General features: G+C 37.6%; 1 protein-coding gene across 2 annotated transcripts in view; it reads right to left on the bottom strand.

Annotated features, from left to right (window-relative positions):
- Positions 1 to 1,481: 1,481 nt before the first annotated feature.
- The window catches only part of NUP155 (nucleoporin 155), a 40,870-nt gene continuing 27,317 nt past the window's right edge, over positions 1,482 to 15,034 (bottom strand). For both annotated transcript variants that reach the window (XM_026865797.1, XM_026865799.1), the window contains 13 exons: positions 14,050 to 14,241; positions 13,285 to 13,423; positions 12,479 to 12,614; positions 11,898 to 12,051; positions 11,524 to 11,628; positions 11,233 to 11,387; positions 7,964 to 8,093; positions 7,584 to 7,697; positions 6,997 to 7,117; positions 5,999 to 6,109; positions 4,594 to 4,730; positions 3,772 to 3,872; positions 1,482 to 2,563 (listed from right to left, as the gene is read on the bottom strand). In XM_026865797.1, coding sequence (XP_026721598.1) covers positions 2,422 to 2,563; positions 3,772 to 3,872; positions 4,594 to 4,730; positions 5,999 to 6,109; positions 6,997 to 7,117; positions 7,584 to 7,697; positions 7,964 to 8,093; positions 11,233 to 11,387; positions 11,524 to 11,628; positions 11,898 to 12,051; positions 12,479 to 12,614; positions 13,285 to 13,423; positions 14,050 to 14,241 — 1,737 coding nt within the window. In that variant the 3' untranslated portion in view covers positions 1,482 to 2,421. The remainder of the gene's footprint in view (positions 2,564 to 3,771; positions 3,873 to 4,593; positions 4,731 to 5,998; positions 6,110 to 6,996; positions 7,118 to 7,583; positions 7,698 to 7,963; positions 8,094 to 11,232; positions 11,388 to 11,523; positions 11,629 to 11,897; positions 12,052 to 12,478; positions 12,615 to 13,284; positions 13,424 to 14,049; positions 14,242 to 15,034) is intronic.

The raw sequence follows: 15,034 nt of genomic DNA, 5'->3' as shown, positions 1-15,034 counted from the left end.
TCCCCCGGCCGGGCCCAGCCCGCGGCTGCCCTCTGCGCCTTCGCCTCCGAACCTACTGACCGAGAGGCTGGGGGAGCCTCACGCGTTTGGAGAAAACTGCCCGCGGAGACGTGTTGGGCACCTCTCCCTCAGCGGGGAAAGCCGCGCACCTGTCCTGTGTCCCGTGGCGACAGCCCGGGGGCAGGCGGGCAGGCTGCTGCGGGCCCTACGGCACGGTTTGCATCGTCGTTGGAAGTCGGAGATGGTGAGGGGGAAGTAGGAAACACAGCTGTAAGAGACCAACGCTCCCTATCAAATACAGGCATTTAGGTGAAATAAGTAGAGTGAGCACTTGTTCCATCACCTTGAAGAAATGCCTGAATCCCATAAAGCAGCTCTTTTCTCAAACTGGCTCTTGTCCCTCAAACCACCTTAAACCAAGTCCCTTTTTACCTTTCCTTAACTGCAATCGTGACTGAGTAACATACAAAAAGAAAACACCAAATATAACCAACAAAAGTAATCCAATTGTTCATAATTTTGTTAATTAAGTGGTTCACGCTCATGTTGGTCAGTTACTTCCCTGTATCCATCACCCTTTGTTTAATCAGCTACATTAATCCACCCTCTGATCTCAGGTTTCTACATTGCTCCAACTACCCTTTCTCCATTTGAGAGCAGAGCAACTGCTATGAAAACAAAAGGCAATGTCTACACTGAAATTACCTCCAATTATCTGAAAATATCAGACATAACTGTTGATATGCTTTGAAATACTCTTTGAAAAAACTCATAATATTGTCAGAGGCATTCTATTAATGGGGGTAAAAAAAACAACCTGAAACTCAAATCTGTGACGTGCGCCTGTTTCAAAGTTCTCCAGATCTGAAATCTATTTACCTAGTTTACAGAATATGACTCAACACAACATACTCTTGTGCAAATATTAGAATTTAGAAATAAAAAATGTATCAGGCAAGACCTCAGACATCACTTGTATAGCATTATAAAAAACTGTAATAAACAATACTGGGGTAAGTGTATATGGCATCCTCAGAGTGAAACACAGCTATTGGCAGAAAATTACTTGTAATATCTAAAGATAGTATACTTTATCTGGAAAGATGCAAATTTATTCCCATGACATAGAGAAACTACTCTAAATACTTTCTGAGGAAATTTCAACACTGACAGAAAAGCCAGTATTAATATTTCAGCTCTATTTTGATCTAACAAGTGGTAAACAGATCTTTTCATTTACGTATTACTTCACTGGGTGCATTCTCTGGCTGAAAATCATCAGAATGTACCTGGCAGTTCACAGGAAAAGAAATTTAATGGCTGTACTTCAAATTAAACTTTTAGAGCATAGTAATCAGATCTGGTAGTAAAGCCTCCAAATAGATAACCTGCACATAAATAACTGTATTAATCCATACTTCTTTTTTTCTGTTCTCAACCACCTGTGGTATGTGTTATCTACTCATTCTCCTGGAAGAAAACATTAATCTACTCTGTAGGCATGAAGACATGTGCTTCTTTCCCCCATTAAAAATCTCTCTAAACTCTCTGATTAGCTACTTACATGAAGAAGTTAGTTGAGAAAGACTGAAGCCCAGCAAGAACTTGCAAATTCTTGTGTACATTATGCAGTTTATGTTGTTGAGTATGTGCACAACGCATATCAGTAAAACAGAGACAACACAAATTTCCTTGTAGCATGAGATTTTAAGATTTTAGGAAGCATGCATACGGGGTGATGCATCAGCTTTGCTCCTCTTAAGGAATATACACAATTTGGTACTTGTGTGTGTGTAATTAAAGTAGACAGAAGTCACTTACTGACTTCTTTATTTGATTTTAACGCATTTATTAAAATAGAGAAAATAATTTGATGGGTTTATAATACTGTTCTTTCACTTGCAAAATAGATTAGATTGGTAGTTTCTGTAATTTAATCCCAAACATTCTATTTACAAAGGCAGGCTGTGTTTAAAGTGACCGTTATGAAATCATTATCATCTTTGTTATTGAAAGATCTGCCAATAAACTCATGCAGAGTTATGACTGCATCACTACTTCCTGGTATGACCACATTTACATGACTCACCTAGGATTTTACATCCATTGCTTTAAGAAAGTATTTTGCAAATATTTTTCATCCTTAAGAGAAAGATTTTATTTCAATAGTATAAAAAGCAGCTTTCTATTGTTAAACAATTTGGTAGTAGCATTAAAAAAAAAATCATTTATCACATTTACATTTAAAATGTGTTGTTGTCTTCTGCATAGCTCTATACAGGCCAATTCATAACTGCAGGAGACAGAAATTCACAGAAAGCTGTTTCTGAGGATCTGTTCTTCCAGAAATTCAGTGCAGACATCAGCACTTTCATTTCACAGTTCCTTTTATCTGAGCTAATAATTCTGTTAATATATTTGTTAATCAGTGAAGCGTTCTAATTTAGCCTGTAGTGATTTAAAATTCCCAATATTAGTCTGCACCATTAGCGTCGGGCTCATAGACTGAAGTTCAACCAGGTAGCAACTAACAGCATCCAAGCAAACATTTGTGAATTGTCGCCTGTAAAGAAAACATAGAAAAATGACAAGTTATTTTTTGTTTCTGAATTCAACTAAAATAGAAAGTGAGCATTCTTTGAGTCTTAATGGAATAACATATCAGCAAAACATCTGTCAGCTACTTTTAAGTACTTAACCATTTATTAGAAAAATTGACTTTTGAAATCTAATGCTTTGTACTAAGGTATAATGGGAAAATAAATGAATCACTACCATTCAGATGATTTTAAATGTAAACAAAACATGATACAGTTAACAGCAATGTGAAATATTTTATATTTAGCTACTCCTTTAGATATGAATACAATCAATGTATATGTTATTAATTTAGGTAGCCATTTAAATAACTAAAATTAGTATCAAATCACAATTTAGGTACTAATATCTAAGTAGATACTAAAATTACACAATATTCTCTGAAGTTCTAATAAGTTAGAGTACTTAAAGTAGCTAACCATAAAACATGAAAAAAGTGAGAAAATATTAACTCTGTATGTGAATAGGGGATATCTACATGTATTTTTAAGAGAATCTGAAAAATTTATGGTTAGAAGAGTTATCAAGACTTTGCCCAGTTCTGCTTGTTGTTTCTGAGACAAGACAGTTCTGACTCAAGTTTGTATAGTCTATTCACAAAAGTTGCCAAAGCTAGATTCCATAATTCACATGCAATTTGTTCAAGTACGTAACTATTCTTTTAGCTTGAAAATTTTTCTAATATCAAACCTAAATTCTTTCCTGTTGCACACTGAATTTTAGTCCTGAATCTCTTAAAAACAATTTGGGAAGATCTATCCCCATGTTTAGGCTTCACTTTTCCTTAATACAAGAACTCAGAGCTTCTAGCCTTTCTTAATTAAAGAGTTCACTAGTTCACTGTGACACAAAACGCCTGATTGTTGTTCTTCCCCATTTTCCCGGATTATCTCAAATGTGTCTGTACTACTTATTGAAGTATGTTGCCAAAATTTACAAATACTCCTCTGAGTACCTCATGAATCTTCAGTGAAGTGGAAAAAACTATTCAAATAGTTTGTAAGGAGGACCCTGACAATTTCTACAAACTGTTTTTGGATGAGGAGTCTCAGTAATCACTGCTAGGAAAGAAATAAATTCACACACAAAAAAAAGAAGAGAACCTTTGGGGATTGCTGAAGTGCAATGTTTTATCTTTTTCACTTTTTACTAGGATATAGTTGCCTCTCTTACCTCTGAAGTACTCTGCTTGGATCATGTACATATCCTGATAATAATACATGAATACACTCTAAAAGGTGTAAAGGCTTTTTCATTCTATTCCAACATGGGTCCTAAGAAAAATATTTCAAAATATTATGGAGAATGAGAAAGAGAAATGTGTGTACACACAAATTGTCAGCTGTGGTAATTATTTATTCATTGTAACAAAAATGTAAGAGAAATGGGAATTCTATCTTTATATTAAGTCTATATTTAAGTACCATTTTGAGTTTAGAGTACCAAACCATATGAATTTAACACATTGTTTTAAGTTTTCCATTACCTAACAGTCTGTAAAGTAAGATTTTAGGAAGTTCTGAATTCCTTACACTGCAAGGAATCTGGGTAAAAAGAAGCAAGTCGATTACCTTTGTTTTAATTCTGTTTAAGTTTGTTCCAGAAACAAAAAGTTAAAAATATAACTTCCTATTCTTTATGCCTATTGCATCAATACATTAGACAAATTTTAGTCATTAATAGGAAACAAATAAAATTAATACATTCAAGATATGCTGTTTCTCCAGCAGCATAACAATTCTAATACTATTTAATCCTAAATCAGCTTTAGGTGAAGTAAAAGGATAAACTATTTTTCCTCATACTTTAGGACTGAAGTGAATAAAATCAACAGGGAAAAGAAAGCAGCATTAAAAGCTTGAGTGAAGAAAGAACAGAAAGATATGAAGAGATATTTTGATCTATGACACCTTACATTATTTTATGTTTCCCACTAAAGACAGAACTTGATAGTAGCTGAAAACAAAATTTTTATATTGTGGCTATTTTCCTTACCCGTGCTTTAAACAACTGGTCATATACTTCAAGCAGCCTTGGCAATGGCACTCCAATTTCTTGCATGGTATATGTTACAAAACCTACGTCCCAGTTCAAAGTGCAGACCTGCTGCTCTAGAAACTGCACTAAAAAATCTGGAGGACAAAAATAAAGCATGTTTAGATTCCAGCTTGTTAATGGAAGTCTAGCAAAGGAAGACATCTGAAAGATCTACTCTTAAGTTTAATCTTCTGTCTTCCACACAATTTGTACCTTTCTCCTGTGAAGCACACATAACAGTTGCCCCCAGTCTGCAGTGAGGGAAGGACATGCAAAATGTAACTGCCTCCAAAGATGGTATTAAGCTATCAGCAATGCATGTCAGGGATTACTCAATACTAAGTACTTTATTCTGCCATGGAACTATGCTGTTCAGAAACGTTCACTGAGTTTTGTTTCAGCACAAAGGAACGTATTTCATTTGCTAGAATAGCCAGCAATACTACTGCATCTTTTATCATGTTTAAGTGTCAGTAACAACAATATATTGTTCAGCACTAAATGTTCTCTTACAATACTAAAATATTTTACAATATATTCTCCAGGTTTTTATAAAGTACCAAATTGTCAGAATATGGGAGCATCTCAAAAGTGGAAAGTAGCTCAAAAAAGGATCTGTAATCTCCTGAATTCTGTTTTTAGAATCTGCAAATAGAAGTAGATACCTTCAAAAGACAGCAGATAAATGTGGCTGCCTAGAATCTTACTATGTGTGTGAATACACGTTTTTACTTTGTATTTGATACAAACAGAATTTACTGCCTTCTAAAATGGCATCTGCACAGCCATCCAGAAAGAACTGTTGCTGCCTTCTAAGCTTCATTTACTTCCCATTCAGGGTGAAAAACTCAATACTAGTTGAATCCCTAGATAAATTCTAGGAAAAACTGCACCTGTAAAAACTAATGGTTTTGTAATGATACAATTATACTGTGTTCACAAAATTAGAGGCCAATAGGAATTCTATTTCAACTTTTTGTCTAACTCTTCTCAATCCCTTGTCAAAATCACTGTAATAATGAGCAAGTACCACAAAGCCTTTGTTCCTAATTTCCTGGACAAAACTGAAAAGTACTATGCAGCTACCCTCAAAATCAACTCCATCACTGGTGACAGTTGAAATTATTTGTGAAGTTTTTCACAGTAGTTGAAGCAAAAAATTACTAAGGTAATTATCTATCACAAAATTATCAATATTCTTTCCTTAAAAAAAAAAAAAAAAAAAAAAAAAAAAAAAAAAAAAAAAAAAAAGAGACATTTCTTAGGTTAAAACTTTTTTTTTTTTTTTTAAGAGGCTAAAAAGAAAGCTGAGATCCATTCAGGTACTGCATATGTTATTTACTATACTGGCTAAACAACTTACCTAAAGGAAAGTAACGAGGTGTGCCAGCATATATCTTTCCAAGAAATACCATCTTCAGACTAAGGGCTTGCATTCTGTCAGCAGGGCTCAGAGACACACTATCGCTCAACTCTGAAAGTAAAAAGAAATAATTTAGAAAAGAACTTCAGAAAAGAGTTCCACATTTATACATTACTACACTGAGGTACTTAAATTTAGTACTAACACATCAAAATCTTACACTATTGTCAGTGCAAAACCAACTTTTTGAGGTGTGTATGCATAGATATTCACAAATTTTTATGTTTCCTTTAAGTTCCATACAAACCTACTTAAAAAACGCCAAAGAACCCCCAAGCCACACCAACAAACCCAATAACAACAAACCCACAAAAAACTCAATAGCGCATAGCTTTTCCCTCACTGTCTGTGTTATATGCACAATGGCAACCTGGAGCACAAAATTAATGAAAAAACAACCAACCAGGAAAGAATGAATTACCAGCTCTCATGGTAAAGGGTGAGGCAGATTATCACCGCTGACTGGCCAGGCATGCAAAACTGTGCCTACTACTCTGCTTCTCTAGAAATGGACAAAACCCTTACACTTCCACTCCTGTCAATATTATAAAAATGCTGAACTCCCTGAAGATTCTTTAATATGTGTCACAATAAATGTAACATTTTTATTATAATTTCCTAATAAAACCGTCAGACAAAATTTCACAGGTATTCTGAAGTCCATATATAATGGCATCTACAAACAAGAATTACTCAAGCCATATATCCAATGTATATGGAAAACTATTACTTTCCTGTCCTTTAGGCACACAAGCCTAAGGTAGTAAGATCAACAAATTACTAGTTAACTATGCTTGCCAAAAATGTTACAGAATAGTCCAGAAAAGATGCATCTCATTTGGACAGCATCAGTAGCATGCTGCACATCATTAAAAGCTTTAATTGTACTATCTTCCTACAGTTCTAACTTGTACCATTCCTAGTCCTTTAAGACCTACCTTTCTCAATGATTTCTTGCCAGAGAGTTTGCACCAAGATAGGATCAGCATGATCCGCACAATGTATAATTGCAAGCTTACATTCTGAGAGCTTAAAAGGGTCAGCAAATTCTCCATACAGCTGAAAGAAAAATTACCAGGCTTTACATTTCAAGTAGGATAAAAAGATTTTTGAAATCAGCTTTTCTTTATTTTGTATGGTAGACATCAGATTAGTAAAGATGCATCTTAAGTAACTGCTGTCAAACACTAAATGATTTTTTTTACTACATTTAGTTTCACTTCTTAAATACAATCTCCAATTTTATATGAAATTATAATTAATACTTAATTTTCCAACGATTTTCCCAATAAATGAAGAAATCTAAGAGACTTAATGAAGAAGATAAACACACGGAAAAAATTAAACTACTAAAGATTGAAGGAATAACAAAGTACAGAAAAAGTCTAGGCTAACAGACATTCTGAGACCAGGAATGCCAAAGTGTCCGTTAGTTTTCCTAGTCAGCATACGATCATTTTTTGCAAAACATTTTTTTCCCCCCAAACGTGATAAATTTGACTTTTAATACAAAAATTTTAATCACCTTGGTTATATCCATAAGCTCAGCATCAAGCTGGGAGATTGCATCTTGCACTGAGGAATGATGGGAATACTGCCGTTGTAATGTATCTTGTATCTGAAGCTGGATCCTTGCAACCTTGTTTAGAAAGGAAACATTTCAAGATTGTATTAATTTAATCAAATCGTAAGAACACAGCCAGAATTAACTTCAAATAATTTAAACATAAAAATGTTACTGTCTTACACCTCAAAGTCTCCTATCAACTGCATAACTTTGCCACATCGGGAAGAAAGCACACAAAACTGTTTCTACAGAGTTTGTAGTAAAAATGTCATGTGCCAATGACACTAAGTGAAATAATGCATTTATGGTGTGTCTTAAGATTTAATATTTTTTCTTACATCCATTTTCTCTTCTAGTTCGTGTAGGAATTCACCATCTGCAGCTATAGAGGATATGGCAGTGGAACTTTTGGCACTCAAAATGGCACGTGCAATGTATTCAAGACGCTGCTGAAGAGAAATTTCTGTGCTGCAAAACAAATAACCAAATTAAAATGGGTACTTAATTATTCAATGATTAGTTCTATTCTAACTAGACTCCGAGAATTAGTATAACATTTGCCCAGATTTTACAAAATCACAGAATCATAGAATGGTTTGGGTTGGAAGGGATCTTAAAAGAGCATCTTGTTCTAACCCCCCTGCCATGGGCAGGGACACCTTCCCCTAGACCAGGTTGCTCAAAGCCCCGTCCAGCCTGGCCTTGAACACTGCCAGGGAGGGGGCAGCCACAGCTTCTCCAGGAAACCTGTGCCAGTGTCTCACTGTACTCACAGTCAAGAATTTCTTCCTTACATCTAATCTAACTCTACCCTCTTTCAATTTAAAACCGTTACCCCTCATCCTATCCCTACACTTCCTGATAAAAGAGTCCCTCCCCATCTCTCCTGTAGCCCCCTTTAAGGTCACTATTAAGGTCTCCTCAGAGCCTTCCCTTCCCCAGGCTGAACAACTCCAACTCTCTCAGCCTGGACCTCATCAAACAGGTCCATGTCCTTTTTATGTTGGGGGCCTCAGAGCTGGAAGCAGTATTCCAAGTGGGGTCTCACAAGAGTGGAACTGAGGAGCAGAATCCCCTCTGTTGACTTGCTGGCCACACTTCTCCTGATGCTGCCCAGGATAGGGTTGGCTTTCTGGGCTGTGAGCGCACGTTACTGGCTCATATTTAGTTTTCCATCCACCAGTACTCTCAAGTTCTTCTCTGCAGGGCTGCTCTCAATCCACTCATCCCTCTGTCTGTATTTGTGCTTGGGATTGCCCTGAACCATGTGCAGGACTTTGCACTTGGCCTTGAAGAAGGTCATGAGGTTCACACAGGCCCACCTCTCCAGCCTGTCCAGGTCCCTCTGGATGGCACATCCCTTCCCTCCAGTGCGTCGACTGCAACACACAGCTTGGTGACATGAGCAAACTTGCTGAGGGTGCACTCAATTCCACTGTCCATGTCCCTAGCAGAGCTTTCAAACAGCACCTCTCCCAGTTTTGACCCATGAGGAGCACCACTCACCACAGCTCTCCACTTGGACATCAAACCATTGACCACAACTCTGCAACCATCCAGCCAATTCCTTATCCACCAAGTGTCAAATCCGTGTCTCTCAATTTAGACACAAGTGTGTTGTGTGGGACAGTGTCAAATGCTTTGCACAAGTCCAGGTAGATGATGTCAGTTGCTCTTCCCTTATCTACCAACACTGTAACCCTGTTGTAAAAGCCCACCAAACTTGTCAGGCACAATTTGCCCTTAGTGAAGCCACGTTGGCTGTCAGCAATCATCTCCTTACTTAACATGTGCCCTCACAGTTTCCAGGAGAGGTTGTTCCATGATCTTGCCAGGCACAAAGATGAAACTGACTGGCCTGCAGTTCCCTGGGTTTTCCTTTTTTCCGCTTTTTAAAAATAGGGGTTATGTTTCCCCGTTTCCAGTCAGTGGGAACTTCATTAGACTGCCATGACTTCTCAAATATGATGGATAGTGGCTTAGACACTTCATCCGCCAGTTCTCTCAGGACCCACCAACACATCTCATCAGGTCCCATGGACCTTCAGGTTCCTTAGGTGTCTCAAACCTATGGTGGGCAGTTCTTCATTCTCCCAGTCCCCGCCTTTGCATTCTGTGTCTCGAGCAGTGTGGCTGGAGCCCCTGACAGTGAAGACCGAGGCAAAAAAGTCACTGAGTACCTCAGCTTTCTCCATGTCCTGGGTAACCAGGCCTCTCACTTCCTTCCAGAGAGTGCCCACATTTTTCCTAGTCTTCCTTTTATCAGCAATGTACCTATAGAAGGTTTTCTTGTTGCCCATGATGTCCCTGGCCATATTTAATTCTGTGAGGGCTTTGGTCTTCCTAACCTGATCCCTGGCTGCTTGAACAGTTTCTCTATATTCCTCCCAGCCTACCTGCCATTGCTTCCACCCTCTCTTCCTTTTTTATGTTTCAGATTGTCCACGAGCTCCTTGTTCATCCATGCAGGCCTTCTGGCATTCTTACCCGACTTCTTCTTTGCTGGCATGTACCGCTCCTGAGCTTGGAGGAGGTGATCCTTGAATAGCAATCAGCTTTCCTGGGCCCCTCTTCTCTCCAGGCTTTACCCCACATTCTCTGCCAAGCAGATCCCTGGAGAGGCCAAAGTCTGCTCTCCTCTAATGCAGGGTAACAAGCTTGCTATGCACCTTCCTTAATGCCCAAAGGATCTTGAACTCCACCATTTCTTGGTCACTGCAGCCAAGGCTGCTCTTGAGCTTCACACTCCCCACCAGCCCCTTCTTGTTGGTGAGAACAAAGTCCAGCATAGTACCTATCCTTGTTGGCTCCTCTATCACTTGGAGAAGGAAGTTATCATCAATGCATCCCAGGGACTTCCTGGATTTCTTATCCCCTGCTATGTTCTCTCTCCAGCAGATATTGGGGTGGTTGAAGACCCCCATGAGGACCAGGGCCTGTGAACATGAGGCTGCTCCTATCCGTCTATAGATGGCTTCACCTGCTCAGGCTTCCTGTTTGGGTGGCCTGTGGCAGACCCCCACTATAATATCTCCTATCCCTGCCTTCCCTTTAATCCTGACCCATAAACTCTTGGTTGGCTCCTCATCCATCCCTGGGTGGAGCTCCCTGCACTCCAGCTGTCACTGACATCGAGAGTGACACCCCCTCCTCGTCTCCTCTGCCTGTCCTTCCTAAAGAGCCTGTATCCCTCCATTCTAAAACTCCAGTCATAGCAGTCATCTCACCAGGGATTACTATTCCCTAATCATGCAGGACATAATCCAACCATGTAATCCCATTTTTGTTGCAGGCTTAGTTTTAGTGTACTTCTCAACCCAGTACTCCACAGTTATATATTACTGCGTTATAAAATTCTGTGTAATGACAACTTAACATATAGTACTTGAGAAATAATTTCAAGTTGATGTATAATACATAGAATAAACATATAATTTCCAATAACAGCCTGGATTAAAAGTTAATATATTCTATTCATTTAAAAATTTTAGCAAACATCTTTTTCTTGTCCTTTTCTTATAATACCTACCATAAGGTTTTGATTTTTGTTTGTTTGTTTCTTCCCCATTTACCTCAATATATGCAATACATCACACATAATTCATACCTATGCAGGTCAGCCAACTTAGCCAAGACTCTGGCTGCATTACTAAAATTTCTGTTTTTTTCAAAGTATCTCCACAGTAAATCCATGTAACGGACTTTGTTTTGGTCAATCTTGGTCATCCGCACAAGGTAGGGTTCCAAAAAGGGGGCAGTAACCTGCAAAAGTCATAAAGTTAACATTTGTGATTCTTGCTCTCTCCTCTTTTTTAAAGCATCAGCATTATTACAATTAACTCTTTCAGTTCAGTAGAACCCTCCAGCAAATTATTCTGTTGTATAGAGATGAGCTCACCTGTAACAGTTTGTCTGCCAAGTCAACTTGTATCAACCAGTTGTAAAGCGCAATACTGAAAAGTTCATCTGTTGAACGCTGAGCCAACTTTAGCATTTGTTCAAACTAAGGGAAGAAAAGGCCAAAGCTGTTATTCCAGAAGTGGTCACATTTCATCAAGCACTGACTAAGTATGCGGCAGTACTTAGGTTCACATTATTTGCATAACATCAATTCTATGAACACTCTGTATATAAAGAAATCAATTCATGACAAATCTTAACTTTTATCTACTTTGCTAAACTAGTCCATAATTTTAAAAAAATAAACTCTACACCACTTCAAATCACACTGTTTTCTGGAGTGCAGTCATGACTTTTCTGTCTGTTTCTTACATGGTGCCCTGCTTCTTCATTGCTTAGCATGTTGGGGTCAGATGACAGCACCGGAGGACCTGGCTTTTTGGGTACACTGGGAGACTGAGGAGCAGCTTTACTTTGATTCACTAACTCTTGAAGGGTGTCAGTGATACACTTGTAGCTGTTCAATCTGTAAATAGAGCAAAAGAAAAGCCTCACAATTTTCATTGCAAGTGTCTATGAAATACTCTTCTCAAATGTGTTATTGGATGCCTTTGTAAATACAATTACTAAAATTTAGAAAAGGTCAAGGATTATTGTCAGCTAGTTGCCACAGTCTAGTTCCTTCTCAGTCATCTTTCTAACAATTATTTCTGTAATGTTCAGATTACAATGTTTTCTACATCTATCGGTTTACCCTCTGTCCCAGATTAAGCTGGTACCATATTAATGATGATCAAGGAGAGTATGCTGGGCAAAACCACCTATATTGTGTTCCCTTGTTATAAAATACTTGTTTGTCATTACCCTGCAGACCTTCCCCACAAAAGATTCTTCTCCAGTCACTTGAAATAAAGCACCCCATATAATGGTAATAAAGTATCCTGAAAACTCACCTCTCTTGAAAAGCTTGGAGTCCAACAACATCCTCTTCTGGTTCTCCATTTTTATAGAAATGAAGGCCAAGACCTTGGGGATCTTTCTTCTCAGCAGCTGTAAGAGAGAGTTCTACCACTCCCTCATAGAAACGCACTAGAAAAAGAAAAAAAACAAAAAAACCCAAAAAACCTCCACTATTCATTATTGTTTTAAATCTGTGACAAAATGGTATGTGACATCAAACACTTCCCATTTTAGCAAGCAAGAAAAAATAAACCCTGTTCACTCCAGTCTGTATCGTATAAAGGTTTATGCCTGTACCTAACCTGTGGGATTATATGCAAGTCTGAAGTTACATATTTGTACAGAGGTTGAATCTTGACTGTTAAAACCAGTTATATCTACATTTAAAATATGTACTAGCTTCTACTGCACAAAACTGAATTCAGAACCATCTTTCAAAACAGCCTATTTGGTATAAAACCTTACCTGCAGAAGTACTCTCTGCTTACATACAGTCCAACAACTTTCCTAAAAACATTTTTACCACATATATGAAACAAATGGACACTGCAATGTGAAATAATTGGATGGGAATATTTTTATACAGAAATGGGATTTTTAATTGGTTGTTGAAATCTAGAAAGGCTTTAAACAAGAACAGGTTGATGTATATTAACTGTTAGAGTTATTAAGAAACTAATTATGGTGAAACACTACAAAATGAGTTGAAAGTTAGTAAAGAGAAAAAAAAAAAAGAAGGTGGCACAAAAGTACACTACAGGAACCATTTACCAGAACATGCTCAGTGATTGCCTCTTACCTTGTCTATATTGTGCACAAACGTTAGCAAGGTCTACTTGATTGCTGATCTTCTGGTACTGTTGCAGTGATTCTCTTAGCATCTTCTCTTTTTCCACTTTGCTTTGAGCCTGTCGAGACCGCTGAAGCAGTTCATTTGCCTGAAGACAAATGATGTAAAAACAGATTCACATGAACACATAATGAACAGATTATGGATATTGTTTTAAGTTAATGAGTTATTATTTCAGAGCTGAAACAGTAGAATCATCCTCTCAAAGCACTTGGTAACACCGAGTTTCCAGCAGAAAGACTGTACAATGGCAGTAGAGAATGACTTAAGCAACCAACTGATTCCCCATTCTCTCTTCACCAGTTACTTTCTTTAAATTTATTTGAAGAGCTTCAAAAGGTGAAGTTCTTAAACACAATTATCTTTCCGCAAATTCCATGAAACTAGGCAACAGACAGAAAACAAGAGACTGTGCTGAGGAAAGACTGGAGTAAGAACACATTTTATCAACATTAAGACAACAGTTTTATTAGATATGACACTGAAGGTAGAGCCCCTATGAACACTACAAATAACTGCAAATGTTGCAAACCAGAGATTGTATCACCTTCATTAATCAACTACAAGACATAAATACACACGCAACCTTCCTGCGTTAGCTTTTTTTCTCCTGGAATGACTTGACTGTAATGACTTATAAGATGTCCAATTTATCTCACTTGAACATGTTCTAAAGTTGTGTTTTGGTGCGGTAAAATCTGGAAGTGCACTTACCTTGGAACATACAGCATCATCAGTGCTATAAAGAAAAGGACAGGTATCTTGCAAATGGGAAATGATACCATCCACGGAAGCATTATCTCTGATGTAACAGTTCATGAGAGAAGCAATGAGTGCTCCAGTCAACTCTCGGTCTCTAATTACTAAGTCTTTAAAAGCAGTAATCTTCAGTTGTTCTTGAAGTTCCTGAAGATAGACAGAATGTAATTAGTTTACCAAAGTGTTTACGTTATTCTGTTTAGAGATGTCACAGTGTTACAGCAGCAAAACAAACTGTTTCCAGTAAATAAAGACATACAAAACACCAGTGACTAAAGTGCACAGCACAGAAATACATTATTTAAAACACACATTATATAGCAAAATGGAAATAATAAAGCAAGCCCTATCAGTGAAGGCACTAGACCCCTGAATACCAAAGGACAGTGAGAACTCCTCTTAGCAGACTTTCTCTGCCATCTTCACTACATGTCACTTGTTTCAGATCTCTGCGAGTAAGAATGGAATTTGCAGTTTCCCTAACTTCACAGGGCACTCTCAGAACACACACCCTATAAAATGAATGTGTCAGTTTTTAATAATGGGAACCATCTGAGTACTGTCACAGATGAAAAAAAGACATGCATAAAAAGGAGGAATTTTTAAAGTTTGAGGTCTTTATACTTTTTTATATTAAATTACATTGAAGGTGTTTGGATTTTTTTTAATTATTAAGAATATTTGCTGACGTAGAATTGTCAGTAGTGTCTATGGATGATCACTAACAGCATGAAAATAGTATTACAAAAAACCTAAAAACTACTGAAGACAGAGGAAAAGGTTCTATTTGTTAAACAATGAGTTAACTCCTTGCCCAACTCAAGAGAAAAGCTGCCTGTGTTAGGAATCACACGAAGAGCTCCATCTTCTGTGCATCTGTAAAGTTTAAAAATTGTTCTTTTTATCAAAGAATATAACTTCTCAGATAATCCGTTTTCCT

Source organism: Athene cunicularia (genome assembly GCF_003259725.1).
Source record: "Athene cunicularia isolate RWA chromosome Z unlocalized genomic scaffold, athCun1 chrZ_part1, whole genome shotgun sequence".
Taxonomy (NCBI): Eukaryota; Metazoa; Chordata; class Aves; order Strigiformes; family Strigidae; genus Athene; species Athene cunicularia.
The sequence above is the reverse complement of the archived record's forward strand: the minus strand, read 5'-3'. Positions and strand labels throughout refer to the sequence as shown.